This window comes from Hylobates moloch, unplaced genomic scaffold (assembly GCF_009828535.3).
Source record: "Hylobates moloch isolate HMO894 unplaced genomic scaffold, HMol_V3 SCAFFOLD_9, whole genome shotgun sequence".
Classification (NCBI taxonomy): domain Eukaryota; kingdom Metazoa; phylum Chordata; class Mammalia; order Primates; family Hylobatidae; genus Hylobates; species Hylobates moloch.
The window spans coordinates 18,225,425-18,246,510 of record NW_026652284.1 but is presented as its reverse complement, the minus strand read 5'-3'; the positions used below and the strand labels follow the sequence as shown (position 1 = coordinate 18,246,510).

At 44.2% G+C, this 21,086-nt stretch overlaps 1 protein-coding gene across 2 annotated transcripts in view; it reads right to left on the bottom strand.

The window, feature by feature from the left end:
• Positions 1–9,384: 9,384 nt before the first annotated feature.
• The window catches only part of MICOS10 (mitochondrial contact site and cristae organizing system subunit 10), a 32,193-nt gene continuing 20,491 nt past the window's right edge, over positions 9,385–21,086 (bottom strand). Inside the window, exons 2-4 of one of the 2 annotated variants that reach the window (XM_032759140.2) lie at positions 16,043–16,090; positions 14,614–14,723; positions 9,385–11,813 (exon numbers count right to left, since the gene is read on the bottom strand). In XM_032759140.2, coding sequence (XP_032615031.1) covers positions 11,799–11,813; positions 14,614–14,723; positions 16,043–16,090 — 173 coding nt within the window. In that variant the 3' untranslated portion in view covers positions 9,385–11,798. The other variant, XM_032759141.2, reaches the window with a different exon arrangement.

Sequence of the window (21,086 nt, the reverse complement as noted above, 5' to 3'; positions counted from 1 at the left end):
GGAATTACAGGCATGCGCCACCGCACCCGGCTAATTTTTGTATTTTTAGTAGAGACAGGGTTTCACCATGTTGGCCAGGCTGGTCTCGAACTCCTGACCTCGTGATCCACCCACCTCGGCCTCCCAAAGTGCTGGGATCACACGCATGAGCCACCGTGCCCGGCCTCGGCAAATCAATTATATTACAATGTCATGGTTCCAGGTTTTTTTTTCCCCTATTTTGTTCCTTCCATTTCTCAGCTCCCCGTGGCCCACACATATCCACAGTGAGTGGGAGAAGAATTTTTCTCCCTCCTCAAGAGCGGCCCTCCCCAGCTTTTTTTTTTTTTTTTTTTTTTTTTTTTTTGGCAGAGTTACACTCTTTCACCTAGGCTGGAATGCAGTGGTGCGATCTCAGCTCACTGCAACCTCGGCCTCCCGGGTTCAAGCCATTTTCATGCCTCAGCCTCCTGAGTAACTGAGATTACAGGCACCTGCCACCATGCCCGGCTAATTTTTGTATTTTTAGTAGAGAAGGGGTTTCACCATGTTGGCCAGGCTGGTCTGGAACTCCTGACCTTAGGTGATCCTCCCGCCTCGGCCTCCCAAAGTGCTGGAATTACAGGCATGAGCCACTGCGCCTGGCCCAGAGTGGGCCCTTCTGTGAATATTTAATATGCCACAGATATGAAAATTATAATAGGTTTTTCTATTCAGTAGCAGAATTGATAGTTTTATCCTCTTCTGTAGCAATATTTTTTCTTGAGATTTGTGTGCTCCAGATACATTCGTTGAAAAAAATCACCTTTTTAGGAACATGGGAGTTGGAGAAAAAGAAGGCACAAAAGAATCTCTGTATCTGCCCAGCCCTTCTACTAGAGAGCCGGTCTCCAACCACATGCACAGATACACACAGGGCATCCAGCAGCCATGCTTGTTCTCCACGAACCTGCCCTCCTGGACAAAGGGGATTGGAACAGAGAGGACGCCTGCCCCAGGCTGAGCCTATCAAACTATTTTTCTGAACTGAGAGGCATAGCGCCCATGTGGAAGAACTGCAACCCATAAGGGCAGAATTCTCGAGAACTCTGGCTGCTGAAGGAGCTGACGAGGGCTTGGTTCTTGCCAGTGTATCCTCAATGTTCTCCTTCACCTTGGATTCTATGAGCTTCTCCAGGATCTCACGATCTCAAGCTGACTTGAAGGAGTGTGTTACTTGCCTCCTAAAAAATTTTGACTAAAGCAACAGTGATTTTTAGACTACTTGCTAAGTGTCCAGTGCAGTGCAAGCTATTACAGATAGGATAAGGCATACAAGCTGCCCTCTAAGGGAAAAGGACTAGCATATGAATCAGCAAAGGGAAGGCTTATTGCCAAGGAGGGTGCCCAGGCATGAGGGCCATGGGGGCTCAGAGAAGGAAGAACTCCCAGGGGGCTGGCATGGCTAGAGAAGGCTTGCTAGGCTGGGCACAGTGGCTCACATCTGTAATCCCAGCACTTTGGGAGTCCAAGGTGGGCAGATCACTTGAAGTCAGGAGTTCAAGACCAGCCTGGCCAATTCTACTAAAAATACAAAAATACAAAAAAAAAAAAAAAAATTAGCCGGGCGTGGTGGTGCATGTCTGTAGTCTCAGCTACTTGAGAGGCTGAGGCAGGAGAATCACTTGAACCGGGTACAGGGAGGTTGCAGTGAGCCAAAATTGCACCACTGCACTCCAGCCTGGATGACAGAGCAAGACTCTGTCTCAAAAAAAGAAAAGAAAAGAAAAGAAAAAGCTTGCTGGAGGAGGTGTTATTTGAGCAGGGGCTTGAGATGTGAGCAAGACTTGGGCACGTCAAGAAAGCAGCCCACGCTAAGAAATGGAACTTCTGCAGGGTGCGGTGGCTCACGCCTGTAATCTCAGCACTCTGGGAGGCCGAAGCCGGCAGATCACCTGAGGTCAGGAGTTCGAGACCAGCCTGGCCAACATGGTGAAACCCTGTCTCTACTAAAAATACGAAAATTAGCTGGGTGTGGTGGCACACGCCTATAATACCAGCTATTTGGGAAGCTGAGGCAGGAGAATTGCTTGAGCCCAGGAGATGGAAGTTGCAGTGAGCCAAGATCGCACCACTGCACTCCAGCCTGGCCGACAGAGTGAGACTCTGTCTCAGAAAAAAAAAAAAAAAAAAGGAACTTCCTTGTTTGAATGCATTTGTCACCCCTAGGTAAGGGATGTTTCACAAATCAATAAGTAGTTTGATTGAAATAGAGTTGGCCAGGCGCGGTGGCTCACGCCTGTAATCCTAGCACTTTGGGAGGCTGAGGTGGGCAGATCACGAGGTCAGGAGATAGAGACCATCCTGGCTAACACAGTGAAACCCCATCTCTACTAAAAATACAAAAAATTAGCTGGGCGTGGTGGTGGGCGCCTGTAGTCCCAGCTACTCGGGAGGCTGAGGCAGGAGAATGGCATGAACCCAGGAGGCGGAGCTGAGATTGTGCCACTGCACTCCAGCCTGGGCGACAGAGCGAGACTCTGTCTCAAAAAAAAAAAAAAAAAAAAAAAAAAGAAATAGAGTTAGTATACTAATAATCAGTTACTCAGCAAATGGTTACTGAGTGCCTACCATGTACCAGGCTCTGTGTAGGTGCTAAGGATATAGCAGTGGAGAAAACCAATGAAATTCTGTGCCTTCAGGGAGTTTACATTCTAGTGGGAGAAGACAGACAACCAACAAAATAGATAGGTAAATATAATGCCATAGAGAAAAAGAAAGCAGGAAAGGGAGTTAGAGTCTGTGTGTGTCGAGACAGGGGGAGGGTTACAATAACTGGAGTGTTCAGGGAAGGTCTCCCTGAGGAGGCAACTTTTTTTTTTTTTTTTTTTTTTGAGACAGGGTCTCACTTTGTCGCCCAGGCTGGAGTGCAGTGGTGCGACCTTGGCTCATTGCAACCCAAGCGATCCTCCCATCTCAGCCTCTCCAGACCCCACACCCAGTAGCTGGAACTACAGGCGCATGCCACCATGTGCGGCTAATTTTTGTATGTTTTGTAGAGATGGAGTTTTGCCATGTTGCCCAGGCTGGTCTTGACCTCCTGGGCTCAAGTGATCTTCCCGTCTTGGCCTCCTGAGTGGCTGGGATTACAGCACACGCCACCACACCCAGCTAATTTCTGTATTTTTGGTAGTGACAGGGTCTCTCCCGTGTTGCCCAGGCTGGCCTCAAACTCCTGGGCTCAAGCGATCCTCCCACCTCAGCCTCCCAAAGTGCTGGGATTACAGGCATGAGCCACCATGCCGAGCAAAGGTGACATTTGAGCCAAGGCTTGAAGGAGACGAAGGAGCAGATTGCATGGATCTCTAGGAGAAGAGTGGTCTATGAAGAGAAGAGCAACCACAGGCCGGGCACAGTGGCTCACACCTGTAATCCCAGCACTTCGGGAGGCTGAGGTGCGCAGATCACAAGGTCAAGAGATTGAGACCATCCTGGCCAACATGGTGAAACCCCGTCTCTACTAAAAAAAAAAAACATGGTGGCACGTGCCTGTAGTCCCAGCTACTCAGGAGGCTGAGGCAAGAGAATTGTTTGAACCAGGGAGTTGGAGGTTGCAGTGAGTCGAGATCTCACCACTGCACTCCAGCCTGGTGACAGAGCGAGACTCCGTCTCAAAAAAAAAAAAAAAGAAAGAAAGAAAAGCAAGTACAAAGGAGGCCCGGGGGTGGGAATGGGCCCGTGTGTGCAGGAACAGCAATGACAGGAGGAAGGAAGTGGAGGAGCAAGGGAGGGGTGGGTGGGAGTCAAGGTCAGAGACGTACCAAGAGGGCCAGGTCTTGTAGAGTCCTACAGTCTACCGTATCGACTTTGACTTTTTCTCCAAATGGGATGAGAAGCCATTGGGGAATTCTGAGCGGAGAAATTACATAATCCAATTTATGTTTAACACTGGCTGCCATGTGGAGACTAGATTAAAAAGGGTGTGTCGGGGAGCAATGGTCTAACATTACCATACGTCAAGTACTGATGAAGGGGCTTTTCGTATATTAATTCTCATGTAGGTAATAACCTTTTGAGGTAGGTATTATCATTGTTCCCATTTGTGGATGGGGAAACTGAGGCATGGACAGACTAAACAACTTCCAAGGCCCTACAGATAATAAGTGGAAGAATTGAAATTCAAACCCCGCAGATCTATTCCAGAGCCCCCTGCTCTTAGCCCCTATCCTGCTCCACATGGGATGAGGTGGAGATAGGAGTTAAGTGGCTTTGAAGGCTAGGCTAAGAAATTGGGACCTATATTCTGTGCCTATTGGGGAGCTACTGAAGATTTCTGAGCAGAAAACAACGTGCATAAAATATTGTTAAGACTGGTTGGAGAGGAAGAGATGGAAAGCTGGAGTCCATTTGGAAGACTTGCAGAGATTCTGGCAAGGTCAAAGAAATTCCCCAAGGCTCCCCATCCTCAATCAAACTGAGACTTTACAGATAACAGGTCCAGACCAGAAAGAAGTTTTATGGTTGGTTTTGGGGGCCCAGGGGGAGGATTAAGGAAACCCTAATAGATGTGGCTCCTGACTGACAAATTCTAGTGTTACCTTCTGTGACTTTATCTCCTAACCTTCAAGAGAGGTATCCAAATTGATGAAGAGAAGATCTATAATCATCTTTCTATTCCTTGACAAGAAGACTTCTCCTACAAACTGAGTAGGATTTGGGTTTTATCCATGAAGTCTGCTTCCATGAGGAGAAGAGGAAGTCACATCTGGAACGGTGGCGAGTCTTTAATTTCTGTGGTATGAAGAGTCGATCATGTGGTATTATAATGGATATACTCCCATGTAGACGGGAGATGATTCTTTCCATCATAATTTATTATATAATTGATTATGTTAAAAAATGAACTCTTTAGCTGGTTTTCCTTCTTTTCTCAATAACAGTGTGCCTGACATCTGGACCATGTGGCAGGAAGGGATAGGGATTATTAAAACCATCTTACAATGAGGCCCAGAGAGATCAAGTGACTTTCTCATGATTACACAGTGACCCAGGGAAGCTCCGATGAGAACAGTGGATGCTCTATAGTAAGAATTTGGGGAAGCCTTTCTTCTGATTGAAAGTCACTGGCCCATGGAAGGTCAGTCAGTCAGAGGCACCCACTTAAAAAGCAAGTTAATTTAAGGGCTTTAAAAATACAGCAAACATTACTTATAATAACTAATAAAAAATATAAATATAGAAAACATTAAACTCAACTACCTAACTGAAAAATAGTAAGAATAAAACTATTCCATAACTATTATAATAAAAATGTACTCTAGACTGGGCGAGGTGGCTCACGCCTGTAATCCCAGCACTTCGGGAGGCCGAGGCGGGCGATTACCTGAGGTTTCAAGATCAGCCTGGCCAACATGGCAAAACCCCATTTCTACTAAAAATACAAAAATTAGCCAGGTATGGTGGCAGGCGCCTGTAATTCCAGCTACTTGGGAGGCTGAGGCAGGAGAATCGCTTGAACCCAAGAGGCGGAGGTTGCAGTGAGCTGAGATCATGCCACTGCACTCCAGCCTAAGTGACATGGCGAGACTCTATCTCAAAAAAAAAAAAAAAAAAAGGACTCTAGGTCTTGATCACAATCAGAGATACAGACAGCAGAAAAGCTAGAGGGCAAAGAGTGATGGAAACTGGAAGACATATACATGTGCAGATAGACAAAGACGGAGAGACTGGAGAGGGAATCACAGCACATTTATACTCATATACACACACACAGAAGCCACATAGACCTAATTTATAGACACTGCTCCTTCAAAATCAAATCCCTAGAGCCATATTTCTCACTATTAGATAAGGGAGTTACAAATATGGATGGCAGGAAGGCTAGACTAAATCCTAGGTTTTAGACTTAAGATAGCATGAACTCAAGGTCACATACACACACACACACACACACACACACACGCACACACAGACACATATTTTCTAGTATGTCGGCTAAGAGGTGGACAAAGCTTTTGGTGTGTCTAAGCAATGGCACACCAACAGCAACAAGCACACCTAGAGAGCTTGGTTTCTAACTACCACTCCCCGCTCAATGCAACCAGGGCTCCTTGGAGAAATTGCTGATTCCAAGGCTGGGTGGGGCAAATACAAGAAGAGTCTGCAATAGCTCGTGTTCAAAGAATGGAAAGGATATGTCAAAGGGATACAGATACCATTTGAAAGAGATCCTACTGGACAAATCTAGACAATTTGAGTTAAATATTAATAATAACGGATTGTAATCAGTTGAATAAAATGAGAATCCATGAGTCCATACTGATATAGATAAATGATTAAATAAATGAGGGAGAAGGGAAAGTTCTTTCTCATAGAATGCCACGTAATAAGAAATAATAAATTTAGGGCCAGATGCAGTTGTTCATGCCTGTAATCCCAGCACTTTGGGAGGCTGAGGCAGGTGGATTACTTTAGCCCAGGAGTTCAAGACCAGCCTGGGCAACATAGTGAAACCCCATCTCTACAAAAAATACAAAAATTAGCCAGGAATGGTGGCGTGCACCTGTAGTCCCAGCTACTCAGGAGGCTGAGGTGGGAGAAACACCTGAGTCCTGGATATCAAGGCTGCAGTGAGCCAAAATTGTACACCACTGCACTCTAACGTGGGCAACAGAGTAAGACCCTGTCTCAAAAAAAAAAGGACAAAAAGAAAAAGAAATCTAATTATCTAATTGAAAAGTGTAGAGATTTTAAGATGCCTACTCCAATAAAATGTCATGATGCTTTATTACATTTGCAAGGACTTAGCCAAACTCATCAGCAACGCTGACCCAAAGCTCTGATTGATAATTATGTTTCTGATTAATAGAAAATAGACATAGGAATTACTTTTTTTAAACAAATACAGCTGACTTCAAATTGGATCAACTTATTCTTACTAACTTAAACTCAGTGAAACTGGCTCTAATCCATTTCAACTAGTTTAAGTATCTCAAATCAGGTTTAAACTGGATCAAACTGCTTTCCTTTGAAATGACCCTCCCCACTTTAAACAGCTTTTGACCAGCATAGAAAGTAGGTAAGAGTCTGGCCTGCAGAATCAGGTTCAGATTCCACCTGCATCCTCTCACCTACTTGTCCTTGGACAAGTTAATTTGCCCTTCCAAAATCTGTTTCTTCATCCATAAAATGAGGATAATAGTACTTCTATCATAAGCTTGTAAAAAGTAAGCCTCGTGATATATGTTCTGCCTAGCTCAAACTGGATAGATCAGGAATAAAGATGACTTGATTGACAGTTGATAATGAGCTCTTTTTTTCTAGCCCCAATTTCTTCCCTGTTAAAGATTCATCACCTGCCCACACCTCCTTCAAGAATTCTTGATATCTTCCTCCACCTCCACCTTCTGGCTCTGAACTCGTGAGGGTCAAACAATTGAAGCCAATTATCCTGAATGCAAATGCCCAGTAATAGTTCTATGTCCCTACCTGGGCGGAAGCTCCTAGAGTTCTCTTTCTTCAGTGTCTTTTCCCCTTCTCTCCTCCTAGCCTAGGTCAAAGACCATGTGCTCAGTAAATAACTGTGTGTGTGTGTGTGTGTGTGTGTGTGTGTGTGTGGTTTTTTTTTTAAGACAGGGTCTCACTCTGTCACCCAGGCTGAAGTGTAGTGGCATGATCATGGCTCACTGCAGCCTCAACCTCCTGAGCTCAAGTGATCCTCCCTCCTCAGCCTCCCAAGTAGCTGGGACTCCAGGTGCATGCCACCATCCCTGGCTAATTTTTGTGTTTTTTGTAGAGATGGGGTGCTGCTATGTTGCCCAGGCTGGTCTGGAACTCCTGGGCTCAAGCAATCCACCTGCCTCAGCCTCCCAAGGTCCTGGGGTTACAGGTGTGATCCACTGCACTCAGCCTGCAACAACCCCTTAGGTTAAGGAAACTCACCGGGGTCACCTGGCAAATAAGTGGTAGAGTAGGAACTTAGATCCAGTCCCCTGACTCCAAATCATTTACAGTCCTGCCTCTCCCTTGGTTCCTCTCTGTCAAGGCACTTGACAGCAGAACAGTGGTCACTGACTCTCACTCTTGTTCCACACAAAGGCCGCTCATTAGACACGGGGCTTCTCCCCTGCTCCTGCCCAACTCTGTCTTTACCCCAATACCATGCTTTGGTGTCCAAGGGGAAGTGATGCTTGGAGCGCACTTAAAGAAAAAAGTGGTGATAGCTTCCAGATGAGCTTATTATTCTAAATTTAACATTCCTTTTGGTACGTAGAATTTCCACTTTCTCCCTTCCACCCCGTTTGCATTTAGGTAATTAGAAAGCATGGAACAGGAAACCATTTGTGTCTCAGTACCATTCAGGATGAAGGCTGTCCAAGCGCCATGGAGTCACATCCTTGTGGAAATACTTTGCAGAGTTTATTTGGACAGGTTCAAAAATAGTCCTTCAACAATACAATCAGATCGAACCACGACAAGTAAAATGCAATTATGGGTTGGTTACATTTAAAAAAAAATGTAAACAGTGAGGTTTGGGAAAACTAAAAGCAAAACTACATCGTCGTCTCCTCCATTCCCAACCCCTGCATTTCCTACAAGCAGGACTTCAAGATGGCATCTGCGATCTTTTGAAATGGATGAGAAGATGACACTCACTAAAGAAGACAGCTCAACAGTGTGCTCTGAGGTCATTTCTCAGAACAAAGGCATACTTCTGCATAAGGCAAATGCAGCCTGATAAAGGCTCCCCTAGTGGGTACATGGAATGCCAAAGTCATTCACCTAAATGAGCTCAAAATACATATTGTTCTGGGCCAAATTATACAGTGTCAAACTCAGACTGTATGTATTTATGTATGTTGGCAGAGCAGGCCACTTTTGGGGCGCCACAGCTTTCTCCTAGCATCCTGGGCCCTGCTGGGTTCCCATCGCTGTCTCCCCAAACCCATGAATTTCCTTGGATTTGGTTCCAGAAAGGCAGATACGAAACAAAGTCAGTTGCACAAGCCCACAAGGGAACAGGGCCCCAGAGGACTTGAATTTCTAATGAAACTTAAAAGTAACACAGAATGTGTGCCTTTGCCAACAAGCCGGGACTTTCTGAAGGTTGATCTGAGATGGGGGCAGGGACTGGGGACAAGATCAAGTGTGCTTTGGGCCAGCCTCCGCTAAGGGCAACAAGGTGGGAATACAAAGCTCTCTAGAACTAAAGCAACTGGCCAGTGCTTCCTGTGGCCTCTGTCCAGAACTATTCTTTCAGACAGCTGACCCCTTTCTCAGAGCACTTCAGTGGTGCTTCCAAGGTGCCAAAGGGATCCATCCAAATAAATGCCTAAAACCTAACAGCTAATGAGATAGAGAACTTTCATTCCAATGTCCTTCTCCACTCCCTATTTTTCTAATGTGTCTAGGGAATTTGTGGCTACCTTGTGTTTTGTCTTTTTTGGAAGGGGGCATGTTATTCTTCTCTCAGCCTGAATGAGGATGGGAAAATGACAGAAAAATTGGGGAAGGAAAATGCTTTTTTTTTTTTGAGACAGATTCTCGCTCTGTCGCCAGGCTGGAGTGCAGTGGTGTGATCTCGGCTCACCGCAACCTCTACTTCCCGGGTTCAAATGATTCTCCTGCCTCAACCTCCTGAGTAGCTGGGACTACAGGTGCGCACCACCATGCCTGGCTGATTTTTATATTTTTAGTAGAGATAGGGTTTTACCATGTTGGCCAGGATGGTCTTGATCTCTTGACCTCATGATCCACCCGCCTCGGCCTCCCAAAGTGCTGGGATTACCGGCCAGGAAATTACTTTTAAAGCAAATAGGAGGCTGGGTGCGATGGTTCACGCCTGTAATCCCAGCACTTTGGGAGGCTGAGGTGGATCACCTGAGGTCGGGAATTTGAGACCAGCATGACCAAGGAGAAACACAGTCTCTACTAAAAATACAAAATTAGCCAGGTGTGGTGGTGCATGCCTGTAATCCCAGCTACTTGGGAGGCAGGAGAATCGCTTGAACCCAGGAAGCGGAGGTTGCAGCGAGCTGAGATCACCACCATTGCACTCCAGCCTGGGCAAGAAGAGCAAAACTCCATCTCAGAAATAAATAAATAAATAGGAAGAAAACAAGTGGAAGGGATGAAACAGGCTGCACATTATTTTTCTTTCAATTACATGGGTTGCCTTAATCATAGAATGAAGAAGACCAAGTGAACAACAGCCAAGTAGCAATGACAAGCCATGGCCATGACTTCCAGTCTAGGGCTAAGCCCATCTTTGGACTTCAGATGATCCAAAGAGGAAAACAAGCCCAGAGGGCAGAGGAACCTGGACAGTTTGTAGGGCAGAGCCTAGCAGACCTTTCTGGAAAAGGGAGTGGGGAGGCTGAGGGAGGGTATTTGCTACCCTGAATGTACTCACTATAGCACTTGTAAGAACTAAGGTCTAATCAATGTTCCAGAACTGGAGTCAGACATGAGTTGTACCCTATTGCCCAGCCTCCCCCTCCATGCCTTTCCCCTGCCCCTGCACACCCTGGCTATGCTGAACTACTTGCGATTTCCCAGCTATAATATGCATTACACGATCCTGAGCAAATACAGAGGCTACCCTCCTTCTGTCTGGGATTCCCAGTCAACTTCGGGTCTCAGTGCAGGCATTCCGTCGCCTGTGGGGCCATCCTAAGGAGACGTAGTTGCTCCTTCTCCTTTGTTCTCAGTGTACTTTGCCTACACCTCTCTTCTCCATTTAAACACTTCTTTCAGAGTTGTGTTTGCATGTCTGTCTTTCCATCAGACTCTAAGCTCCCTGAAGGCAGAAGCCTGTGTCTTTTTATCCATTTATCTCTGCTGCTTACAACAGTGTCTAGCTTACAGTAGATGATACATCAACATTTACAGGATACAGGGGCAAGTGGGATCGGGCTCTGCCTATCTTAATTCGACGATAAGGAAAAAGAAGTAAGAAAGGCTGAGCTCTGGGGTTCTGTATAGCGTCTGAAGAAATTGCTAAAATATGACTTTTGCATCTAGTATCCCTGGTTCAAGTGAAACCACAGGAACAAACTCAGAGGGGCATTAGAAATGGCCCTTTTGTCCTCAAACTTCAGCTGCTACGTGAAGATAAAATTAACCCCAAACGGGCCCCTCCAGCCAGGTGGGTATGCCATGAGCTTTCCTCTGGCCTCCAGAGCTGAAGCTTGGACTGTCTCAAACTCTATGAAGCTGTAGGACTTGACTTCAATGAAGTGGGCCATCCACACAGCCAGGATTCCTCCCCTGCTAATACAGCAGCAGTGGGACTACCTCACAGTAGGCACAGCCGAGATGTGCCCTGCCAGGTCCCCAGATGAGAATACATGAAGAGTTGCCACAGAAGGAAAGGCGCCTTAAGACATCAGTCATCTCCATCAGGCCACGCAGCAGCAATCTTCAACTTCTGATTACGAGGTGGAAGCAGTTCTGAAAACTACGCGTGAGGGGGCAAGTGGGAAGGATACCCAACAACTGGTTTCAGGGGGTTCTCAGGCTGTGAGCAGGTGGCTACAGCTGCTGGCAGTTCACACACAGTCCTCCTCATGCTCAGAGACCAAAGGTGCAGAAACAAAGGCCATGCAATGGGCTTCCTATTTTTGTTTAATTTATTTAAGACCACCTCCTTACAACTTCCAGAGAGAAAATACAAAACAAGAAACAGACTTGGTTTCAAATACATAACCAGGTGCTGGAGTTTAAAGCATTACTGATAACATTGTTACAGAAGAATGGCAGCTTACTCCAGGGCACTTCAGTATTCCTGAGGAATAAACATGATTTCTCTTGTCCTCCCGCTGGGATGTTCTCAGGTGAAGTCACTGCTCTTGCTCCTGTAAAGCAAGGACATTCAGCTTGAAACTGTGCAGATGGCATTCTGACAACCCTCTCTAATTGCTGCATCGGGTCAGACCCAAAGGGCCAGAGGCCAAAACCTGATCACACCGTTTACGTTAAAACTGTCTCACAACAGGACTATGTACACCCTACCCAGGTTCCTAAGAGTGCCCCCCAGCCCCAATCTTACAGGGAGGAGAGTGGGAAACGAGTGGAACAGGGCCAAACCATCATGACCTGGTAACGATTCCTAAAACCTGTCGCAGGCGTCCCAGGGGAGCGGGGAGAGTATGGTTCTAATCAGCCTACGAACTACGTGGCCTTGCCAAGTTTCTCAACCCCTGTAAGAGTCTGCTTTCTCATCAGCTGAATGAGGATACTAACATCTCTCACAAATCCACTGGCAGGTCTAGAGGGAAAGATTATTAAAGATAAAGCACCCAGGACGGTCTTGGGAGCAGATCGGGCCCTCAGGAGGCAGTTATCACAATAGGACTGCACTGAATAAGCCCAAGTTGGGATTTTGCTCCATTTTTCAGGGAATGGAGGATGACAACATCGAGGCACAGACTCAAGTTCAGATAAAGTTACAAGGCCATTTTGGAGCAGGACACACAAATGTAAAAAATGGAACAATATTTTCCACAGGAACTCCCAGTCATTAAATACATAATATGCATATAATCACCCCTGAGCCATTATCCCTGACAACTCAGTTTGGAACAACGGAAATGTTTTAAGCAAAAGACCTGAAGCTTCTCTCTCTGCTCCCTTCAGTTCTCCCCACAATCAGCGCTGGTGCCAGGAAAGCGAGGAGCCAGGGAGTGGTGGAAAAGGCCGGCTGCCGGCTTCAGTGCCACGCAGCTGTGCCTCTTCCTGCATGGTCCCTGTGATGACCTCACTCTTGCTGTGGCGCAGAGATGGCTCCCCTACTCCCATCTCTCCAGCAGACATGGGCTGGCTGCAGGCAGCTGACGGTTTGAGCAGGCTCTAAAATGGCAGGTGTAGGGCCGTGGCAGGATACTGCTACTTCTGATTTGGTGGCCCTTGTGGCCACAGCTCCTGACTAGAATTAGGACATGCATTTGTACCACATTTTCCACTCTACTTGTTATTACAGTGGAACAATGGACAAGTCAACCACCCTTTTTGGGCTGGCCTCATCTATAATAACCAATGTTTTTATATATTTCGCACTTCATAAAAACATTTTGTGTCTAAATCTCACAACAACACCATAGGTAGAAATTATTACCCTCATTTTATGGAGGAAAATGGAAGCTCAGAAGTGAAACAAGATCACACAGGAAGCAAGTGATGGGCTTGCACCCAGGTCTCCTGGCTTCTGTGCCCTTTCCACTAGCCCCACTGCTGCCCCGTTCACAGTGATTCTAGCCCAAGAGTAACCTGGAAAGCTGAGGCTTCTGTGCACGCAGGGAATGTGAACTGTTCACTGAAAATTGTGCTGCTACAAAGGTTATGCCTTAGTAAGCCTGAGGCCATCAGCACTTATCTCTAATAGAATAATTTACCTCATTCATTCATTTTACATTTATTTGAGTGCCTATTTTGTTTCAGGCCCTGGGAATACAAAATAAGTGCCACCTCTGTCCTTGGGCACCCAGCATCCAATGTTCCTGTCACTTAAACCCCACAGTAACTAATCATCAAGTAAGGAAAAGACTGCTACACACGAAGCCCTGAGGAAGCCTGCTGCCCTCTTCCCTTTGGAGGCGTGGGTAAGAAGTTTCCAGCTTGTGTGCAGCATTAAAAATCCACCTGAAGGCCAGGCGCGGTGGCTCATACCTACAATCCCAGCACTTTGGGAGGCCAAGACGGGTGGATCACCTGAGGTCAGGAGTTTGAGACCAGCCTGGCCAACATGGTGAAACCCCACCTCTACTAAAAATACAAAAATTAGCCAGGCATGAGTGGCTCATGCCTGTAATCCCAGCTACTCGGGAGGCTGAGGCAGGAGAATTGCTTGAACCCAGGAGGCGGACGTCGCAGTGAGCCAAGATTGTGCCACTGCACTCCAACCTTGGTGGCAGAGTGATATCCCCACAAAATAAATTAAAAAATAAAATAAAATAAAAATAAAAATCCACCTGAAGACAGGACTTCAGCAGAATCATGTGAGACTTACAGTCCAGACTGCCTTCTTCAATTAAAAAGCAGAACCATAGCCTGGCCAACATGGTGAAGCTCCGTCTCTACTAAAATTCAAAAATTAGCTAGGCGGCACCTGTAATCCCAGCTACTCGGGAAGCTGAGGCAGGTGAACCACTTGAACCCGGGAGGCGGAGGTTGCAGTGAGCCGAGATGGCACCACTGCACTCCAGCCTGGGCGACAAAGCAAGACTCCGTCTCAAAAACGTAAAACAAATTAATAAAAAGCAGAATCATGGCTGAGTCCCAGAAGTCTTTGGGTTTAGCTTAAGTATATGTGAGATGTTTACAGGGCACTCTGAGCTCTTAAACGAAAAGTGCTACTTACAGATAGTTAACACAATCTACCTTACCATTGATGATAAACGTTCAAGCAGGCTCCTTAATTCCAATCGGCTAGCACATGAGTATATATCTGAACGCACATATGCATCTGAAGGCACAGGGGAGACTTTAGCACCAAAGCAGTGATGACATCACTGAAGGCCAAAGAGCAATTAGTATCTGAGAGTGGTGCCACAATGACACACATGGTTTACTCATTACAAACAGTCTACAGAATTCTTCAGGGGCTCAGGAGAAATCTTTTTCTTCTGAAGGAAAGAGAAATATATATTCTGTACATACTTTGACATATTTTCCGTGTAGAAGATATGGAGCCTGGAAATCATGCTGACAGTTGGAATAAGCCATTCCTAATCCCATGCCAGAACCGAAGGCTAATGGCCACATTCTTCCTAGTGAGCAAAAAAGGGAAAATCCCAATAGGGAATTATTAAGAGAAGATAAAGCTCCCCATCCTCTTAAATACATTTACTTAAGGTTCAATAAATATTCAACACGCATCATACTAATGACTATAATAACCACACATTTTTATCAATGTTTCACAATGGCCCCAAAAAAGAGGTGTAAATTAGTGAAGTTATTAATTTAGCAAATGCTTGTTAAGTGCCTATGCTGGTAAGTTTGAGGAAAATAAGCAGTAAAGGCCGGGCGCAGTGGCTCACGCCTGTAATCCCAGCACTTTGGGAGGCCTAGGCGGGTGGATCATGAGGTCAGGAGATCGAGACCGTCTTAGCCAACATGGTGAAACCCCGTCTCTATTAAAATACAAAAAATTAGCCAGGCATGGTGGCGCATGCCTGTAATCCCAGCTACTCGGGAGGCTGAGGCAGGGGAATCGCTTGAACCAGGGAGGCGGAGGTTGCAGTGAGCTGAGATCGCACCACTGCACTCCAGCCTGGCGACAGAGCAAGACTCCGTCTCAAAAAAAAAAAAAAGTAGTAAAATATGAAAACAGTAGATAAACCTTTTAACTTTTCTATATCAGTTCTAATCATCTGCTCAGTTTAACTAATATCTTAGCCAGTAAGATGCATGAATTCTAAAAAGATGTAAGCATTTTACCGACATTTACATGCTTTGATTGTAGTAGTAAGTCATGGGGTTTATTTAAGCCACTCTGTAAGTGATTCTTTCATATCAGCACTATGTGTTAATTATGATTCTCTAGTCAAGTATTTCCCACTGGCTCTTCATGGAAAGAGGTCAAAAGGATCCCTCTGGCATCTATTCAGTATCCAAACTTCAGAAGTTCTTCCACAGAATGAAAAGAATATTGCCTGCCCTTTGCTTAGGAGAATTTTTGACCAAGAAGTATGTGTATTTTTGGTCTACTTGTTTCTATTACCAGCAGGATTCTCATTTTCAATTCCTCTAGAAAAAATTCCAATTAATTAGAAATATCTGAGCATGTAGACTTGGCCAAATGACTCACTGGCATCAAGTACAGGCTTTTGCAATGATATCATATTTAGGATAACAGGCACCCTGCCTCAGTGCCCAGGGGAATGCTGGAGATGCCCAACCCATTTTGACCTCTTTCAAGTCCACATTCTTTATCTAATTCATTTTATAATGGGCTACCTAACCCCATAAATGGATGGGTTGGCAACCCACAAATTGATGGGTTCCAATGTGTCCTCTGGAAGTGTCCCTGCTACGTATATGTATACACTACGACACTATGTTGAAAAGACAGAACGACACTTACTTTTAAAGAAGGTAAGTGAGAAAACAATTCCTAATCCAAAACCAGTACCTACAAAGAGGGAGAAAAAACATGATAAATCTCATAGCAGTAACTTCACAAAGATAACATGAACATTTCTTAAATGTGAACATCGTCAAACAGATTTTTTTTCATAATTTGGTAGAGAATTAATTTTCTAATTTCTAACCGTCTTTGTCAGAGGTTTTACAGATGCCTTTGGTTCTCCTGCCCAACATGAAATAAAAACTTGACTCCCTGTTCTCTCTAGACAAGTTGCGGGGTGTGGGGCAGGGGAACAAGCCAGGAGACTGTTCTAGAGTCGACCCTCTCTACACTGCTGGCAAGTAGCCTCCAGCATCCTGGGCTCTCCTACCCACCTCAAAGAGGGATACCACAGCCAAAACATGAGATAGTGGCAACAGGACGCTCCCCTTGTCACCTCGGCACTTGGAGTGATGGCTACTTTTTGAGGAAGATAAAAAGCAGTAATCCAGAACAATTCCTAAAGGCTGCGCTATCACACAAGCCAGAATATCTAGGCAGAGGAAAAAGATGGCCCTCCAGAGCCCCAGATGAAGAAAATGACTTGCCCAAGGATATTGTTTAGTTAGCTGCGGAACAGTGATCTGGGCTCAAGTCTGCCAGACTCCAATGCTACTGTACCGCCATGTCCAGATGTTGGATTCCTCTGCAGTTTCAACCCCTAAACAATTACTACCCCTCAAGGGAAATTGGAATGTCAAGATTTCTACTGCCAGTGAAATACAGCCAAAACATGACTGTGCTCCCCATACAGCTCAGAATGCTAGACAACCCGGGTAGTAACAAGTCTTCACAAAGCCGAAAGGGCCTGTTAGATTCATTCCCAGACCAATCCTACCGCACAAGTCACAGACACAAGAAGCTGACCTGGTAAGTGTGATTCAAGAACCTCAGAGACATGGAAGCCATTGATACTGATATTCCTTGGCAAGACTCTGCTGTTGCTTGGTTTATAAAATGGTACAGGGTTCAATTTTAAGGCGACTTGCCTCACTCCTTGCAGCTGGAAGATGAGTAAGACAGTAAATTGGTACTAGAAAATGAGGTAAAGGATTTGGACTAGCTTACAGATTCCAAACCAGGCAATGGAATGGGGAGATAGGCCAGTAAAAACATAATGGCTTACAATCAGAGCTTTTGCTCTTCTCCATCTGGAGGCAATTTTTTGGCAAAGAAATCAAAAGCCCCAAAGGAAAATATTTCAGCATTTTTCTTGTCCCTCTGACTCCATGCCTGTCTCTTCTATTTTCCCCTAAGGAGAAAAAGCTCTCTGATACTCAACTTTTCCTAGCAGTAGACCAAGAATGATGCCGACTCCATTGCTAACAGTACCACTCAATCAAAAAGATGAGCAATGCTTCCACATCAATCAGTATCAAGTAGAAAATCTTTAATCTCTAGAATTCAGATATATGCCCAACCACCCAGTTTTGCTCCTATTATAGGCATTTATCTGCAAGTATAAATATGAAGTAAAAATCAACAGTTCAGACCAGCAAAAAGGAGTTATCAAAGAAGGTGCTCTATGGTCTTAGTTCAACTGGGCTGCTGTATCTTCCATTCTTAAAGGTGATTTTTCCCTCATTTCTATATTTTTAAGACAAAAATTAATAAGACTATTCTCTTCAGAAAAAATAATTCAGAAAATGATTTTTAATTGCAATGTTTTACTTAAAGTTAGCTATCTCAGTTACTTAAAAGATAAACAATGGTGGAACCGCTGATGAGTTTTACAGATTCAAGTTCTCACATGCACAATTCTCTTTTAAAAGGCAACATGTTGCTTCAAAGAAGTCCCACCTGATCGGGGACACCAACTCTGCAGCTGTTTCCACTAAAGATTGGCACCTCTAGGCCAGGTTTAAACTTCATAACAATAAAACATGAAAGGTTTGTCTTACAATAAAAACAAACCAACATGGAAAAGAGAAGAGTTTTCTCTGCCTTTGGCCACTTTTTGTTGCTGTTGCATGACAAGCTCTTTTGAAGGAAAAAAGCCAAAGGAAAAAGTACAAAGCATTTTTCACCTTCCCTGGAAGCAAATATTTAACAATGAATACAGTTTATATAACTTTGCCTTCCCCAGCTTAAGCCTGTTCTCAAAAGTCCATGCTGTCTGAAATGACAAATAACCCTAAAGTAAAGAAATGCCTGATTATAGGTACACATCTTCCTCATGGCAAAGGCCAGTTGCGGGTGTGTGGTAGGGGGTGGGGAACATAACAAAGGAGCCTTCTGGAATTAACATTAGGCACAGGGCCATGCTCTGAAACCATGCCTTTTGAAGAGGAAAAAGAATTGGCACATATTCCTCTAAAATGAAATTACTCCGAATCAATCTAACCATGCAATTTAATGCATGCCTAGTGCCCAACAGAACATCATAAAACCGGCTAGTAGATAAACACATATTTTTAAGAAGAAGCAATTCCTTAACATTTCATCGGATGATATTTTAACAGTAAAAAGAACAGAGAACTCTGCGCCCATGAACTATAAATACAATACTGATCAGATACATAAAATAATAGGCCTTATCTTATGCCTAAGAGGATTTTACAACAAATTTAAAAGGAGAACAACCAATCAAGGTGCAGCGGTGTACACCTTAAGCCACCTTTTGGTAAGAAAAGGGGGAAAATGTATGTTGTTGTCCATTACAGTTATGGACAATTTCTAGTTGCTCGATGCAACTGTATTTTACATTTAGAAAAATCTTTGTTCTCACCATGCCACAGATCATAAAGCTTTACCTCACTGCAAATAATTAGAAGCAAACATAATCAGCAGGAATTAACAAGTAGGTTATATAATCTGATTGTAGTCTTGGGGCAGCAATGTATTTTGGATGTTAGCCCCTAACAGAACAAGCTGCAGTCATATATGCTCCTGTACAACCAACTTCACAAAAGTTCCAATTGCCTATGGACTTTCAATGAAGGAAGAACAACTCACTGAAGAGGAACAGAAACCGAAATTCACTTTGAAATATTTCTATAATAGATCACAGGGGAAAAAAGACTACAGACCCATTTCATCTATCAATAACTTTTGGCAATTATTAAGACCTCACTCCAGCTTACATGTAACATTTTAAACAAGGCTTCTATATTCATAAGCCTAAGGTATAGTTGTCAGTGCTACATTTTAATCTACATCTAAAAGATTAGTTAAAATAGCAAAGTAACTCCATTTTATTTTGTATAACTTACATCAAGATGCATGAGCAAAAACTTAAGTACCATATTCAACTGGCAGTTCACAAACATGAGAAGCTATAGGAATTACCAGTCTTTAAGATCCTAGAAGCCTTGTGCCAGACAACTTCTTCATTCTTACATGTCTGAAAGAAAGGATCCAATTTCTAAATAAATGCTGGATGTACTCTCCTGCTGAGTGAGTGGCGAGAGAACTGATGCTGCAGCAAGACAGGCCGGGCCCAAACCGCTGCTCCAGTCCCTACAAGTCAGCTCTCTGACCCCAGGCCAATTAGTCAACCCTACCCAGCCTCAACCTGCTCATCTCTAGAGTGAAAACAACCTTACAGGGTTGCTACATTAGAAAAATGGAAAGTCTCTAATAGTGTCTGACATGGAATTCACTAAGTGGTAGTAAGTTCTGCCACCTCCCTGATAAAAGATTTCAGAGGTGTAATACAGGCTGCGTGCAGCAGCTCATGCCTGTAATCCCAGCACGTTAGGAGGCCAAGATGGGAGGATCGCTTGAGCCTAGGAGTTTGAAACCGGCCTGGGCAACACAGTCAGACTGCATCTCCACAAAAACAAAAACAGAACAAAATAATAATAATAATAAATAAATAAAAATCGGCCAGGCATGATGGTGCATGCCTGTGCTCCCAGCTACTCAGGAGGCTTGGGTGGGAGGATCATTTTAGCCTGGGAGTTGAGGCTGCAGTGAGCCATGATCATACCACTGTACTGCAGCCTGGACAACAGAGTGAGACCTTGCCAAAAAAAAAAAAAAAAAAGTGTAGTATAATAGCTAATCCTTTATTAAAATACAACTCACTGGCTGCGTAGGATCACACTGTAGATAAGCCACAGCTGAAAATCAGAACCAATTTTTTCCTACCCTTTGCACAGTTGACTGTATTTCATTGACATTGGTAATTGTTTGTATGACACACCAGGCTTTGGTGTGTGTGTATGTGTACATATATATACATATATTTTTTTTAATAGAGGATCCTTTCAGACTTACTGCTTAACTAGACCATTTTGCTTTAAAATGTAATCAATATTTTCCTAGAGTTGTCTTGTGTCTAATAAAGCTGTTATTTGTGCTTTGAACATGAATTTATATCAAACTGACCTATTTATAATGGCCATGCTTCCTGTTCAACCGTGTTTCTGTCAACGCTATTACAATCATCAAATGCATGTGTTAGAACAAACAAGAATGTGCTTTTATAGAAAATACCCTTGGAACTGAGTTTAGTGAGAATTACATTTCCAAGACACATTCCTGATTTATGAAAGATGCTCAGGGCCCCATTAATGAGGGAAAAAATAGTTTTAAGTCAGCTTCAAACTGTGTTACTTAATCCTTTGAGGAAAAGACAGATTGTCTCAGGTGTCCACATGTAAATGCCATTCATGTGAATTAACCAGGAAAGTGCCAGACCAAGGACCCAGAGATGGTGAATTTAGTCTGTATTAATCAGCTTCTCAAAAGTCAACACTGACAAAGAGCATTTAGGAAACATACTAAGAAGGTGGCTATTTTACAAGACCTTACCCTTCCTGTGGCTATCTGGACTAGACAGAGGCTGCAACATCTGCAGGGATTTCTCAGGTGGACATCAATTACCAGGATTCCGATTAGAACAAGCAAACAAACCAGGCAACGGAAAGAAACAAAGATACGAAAGGTAAATGTGGAGTCATTACTGGTGTGCTCTGCTTCAAGAAAAGCCAAACTCAAAAAGGGGTCCTTTTAAATGAGTGTGTACAGCACTTAGTTCAACTTTCAGAATGCTGAC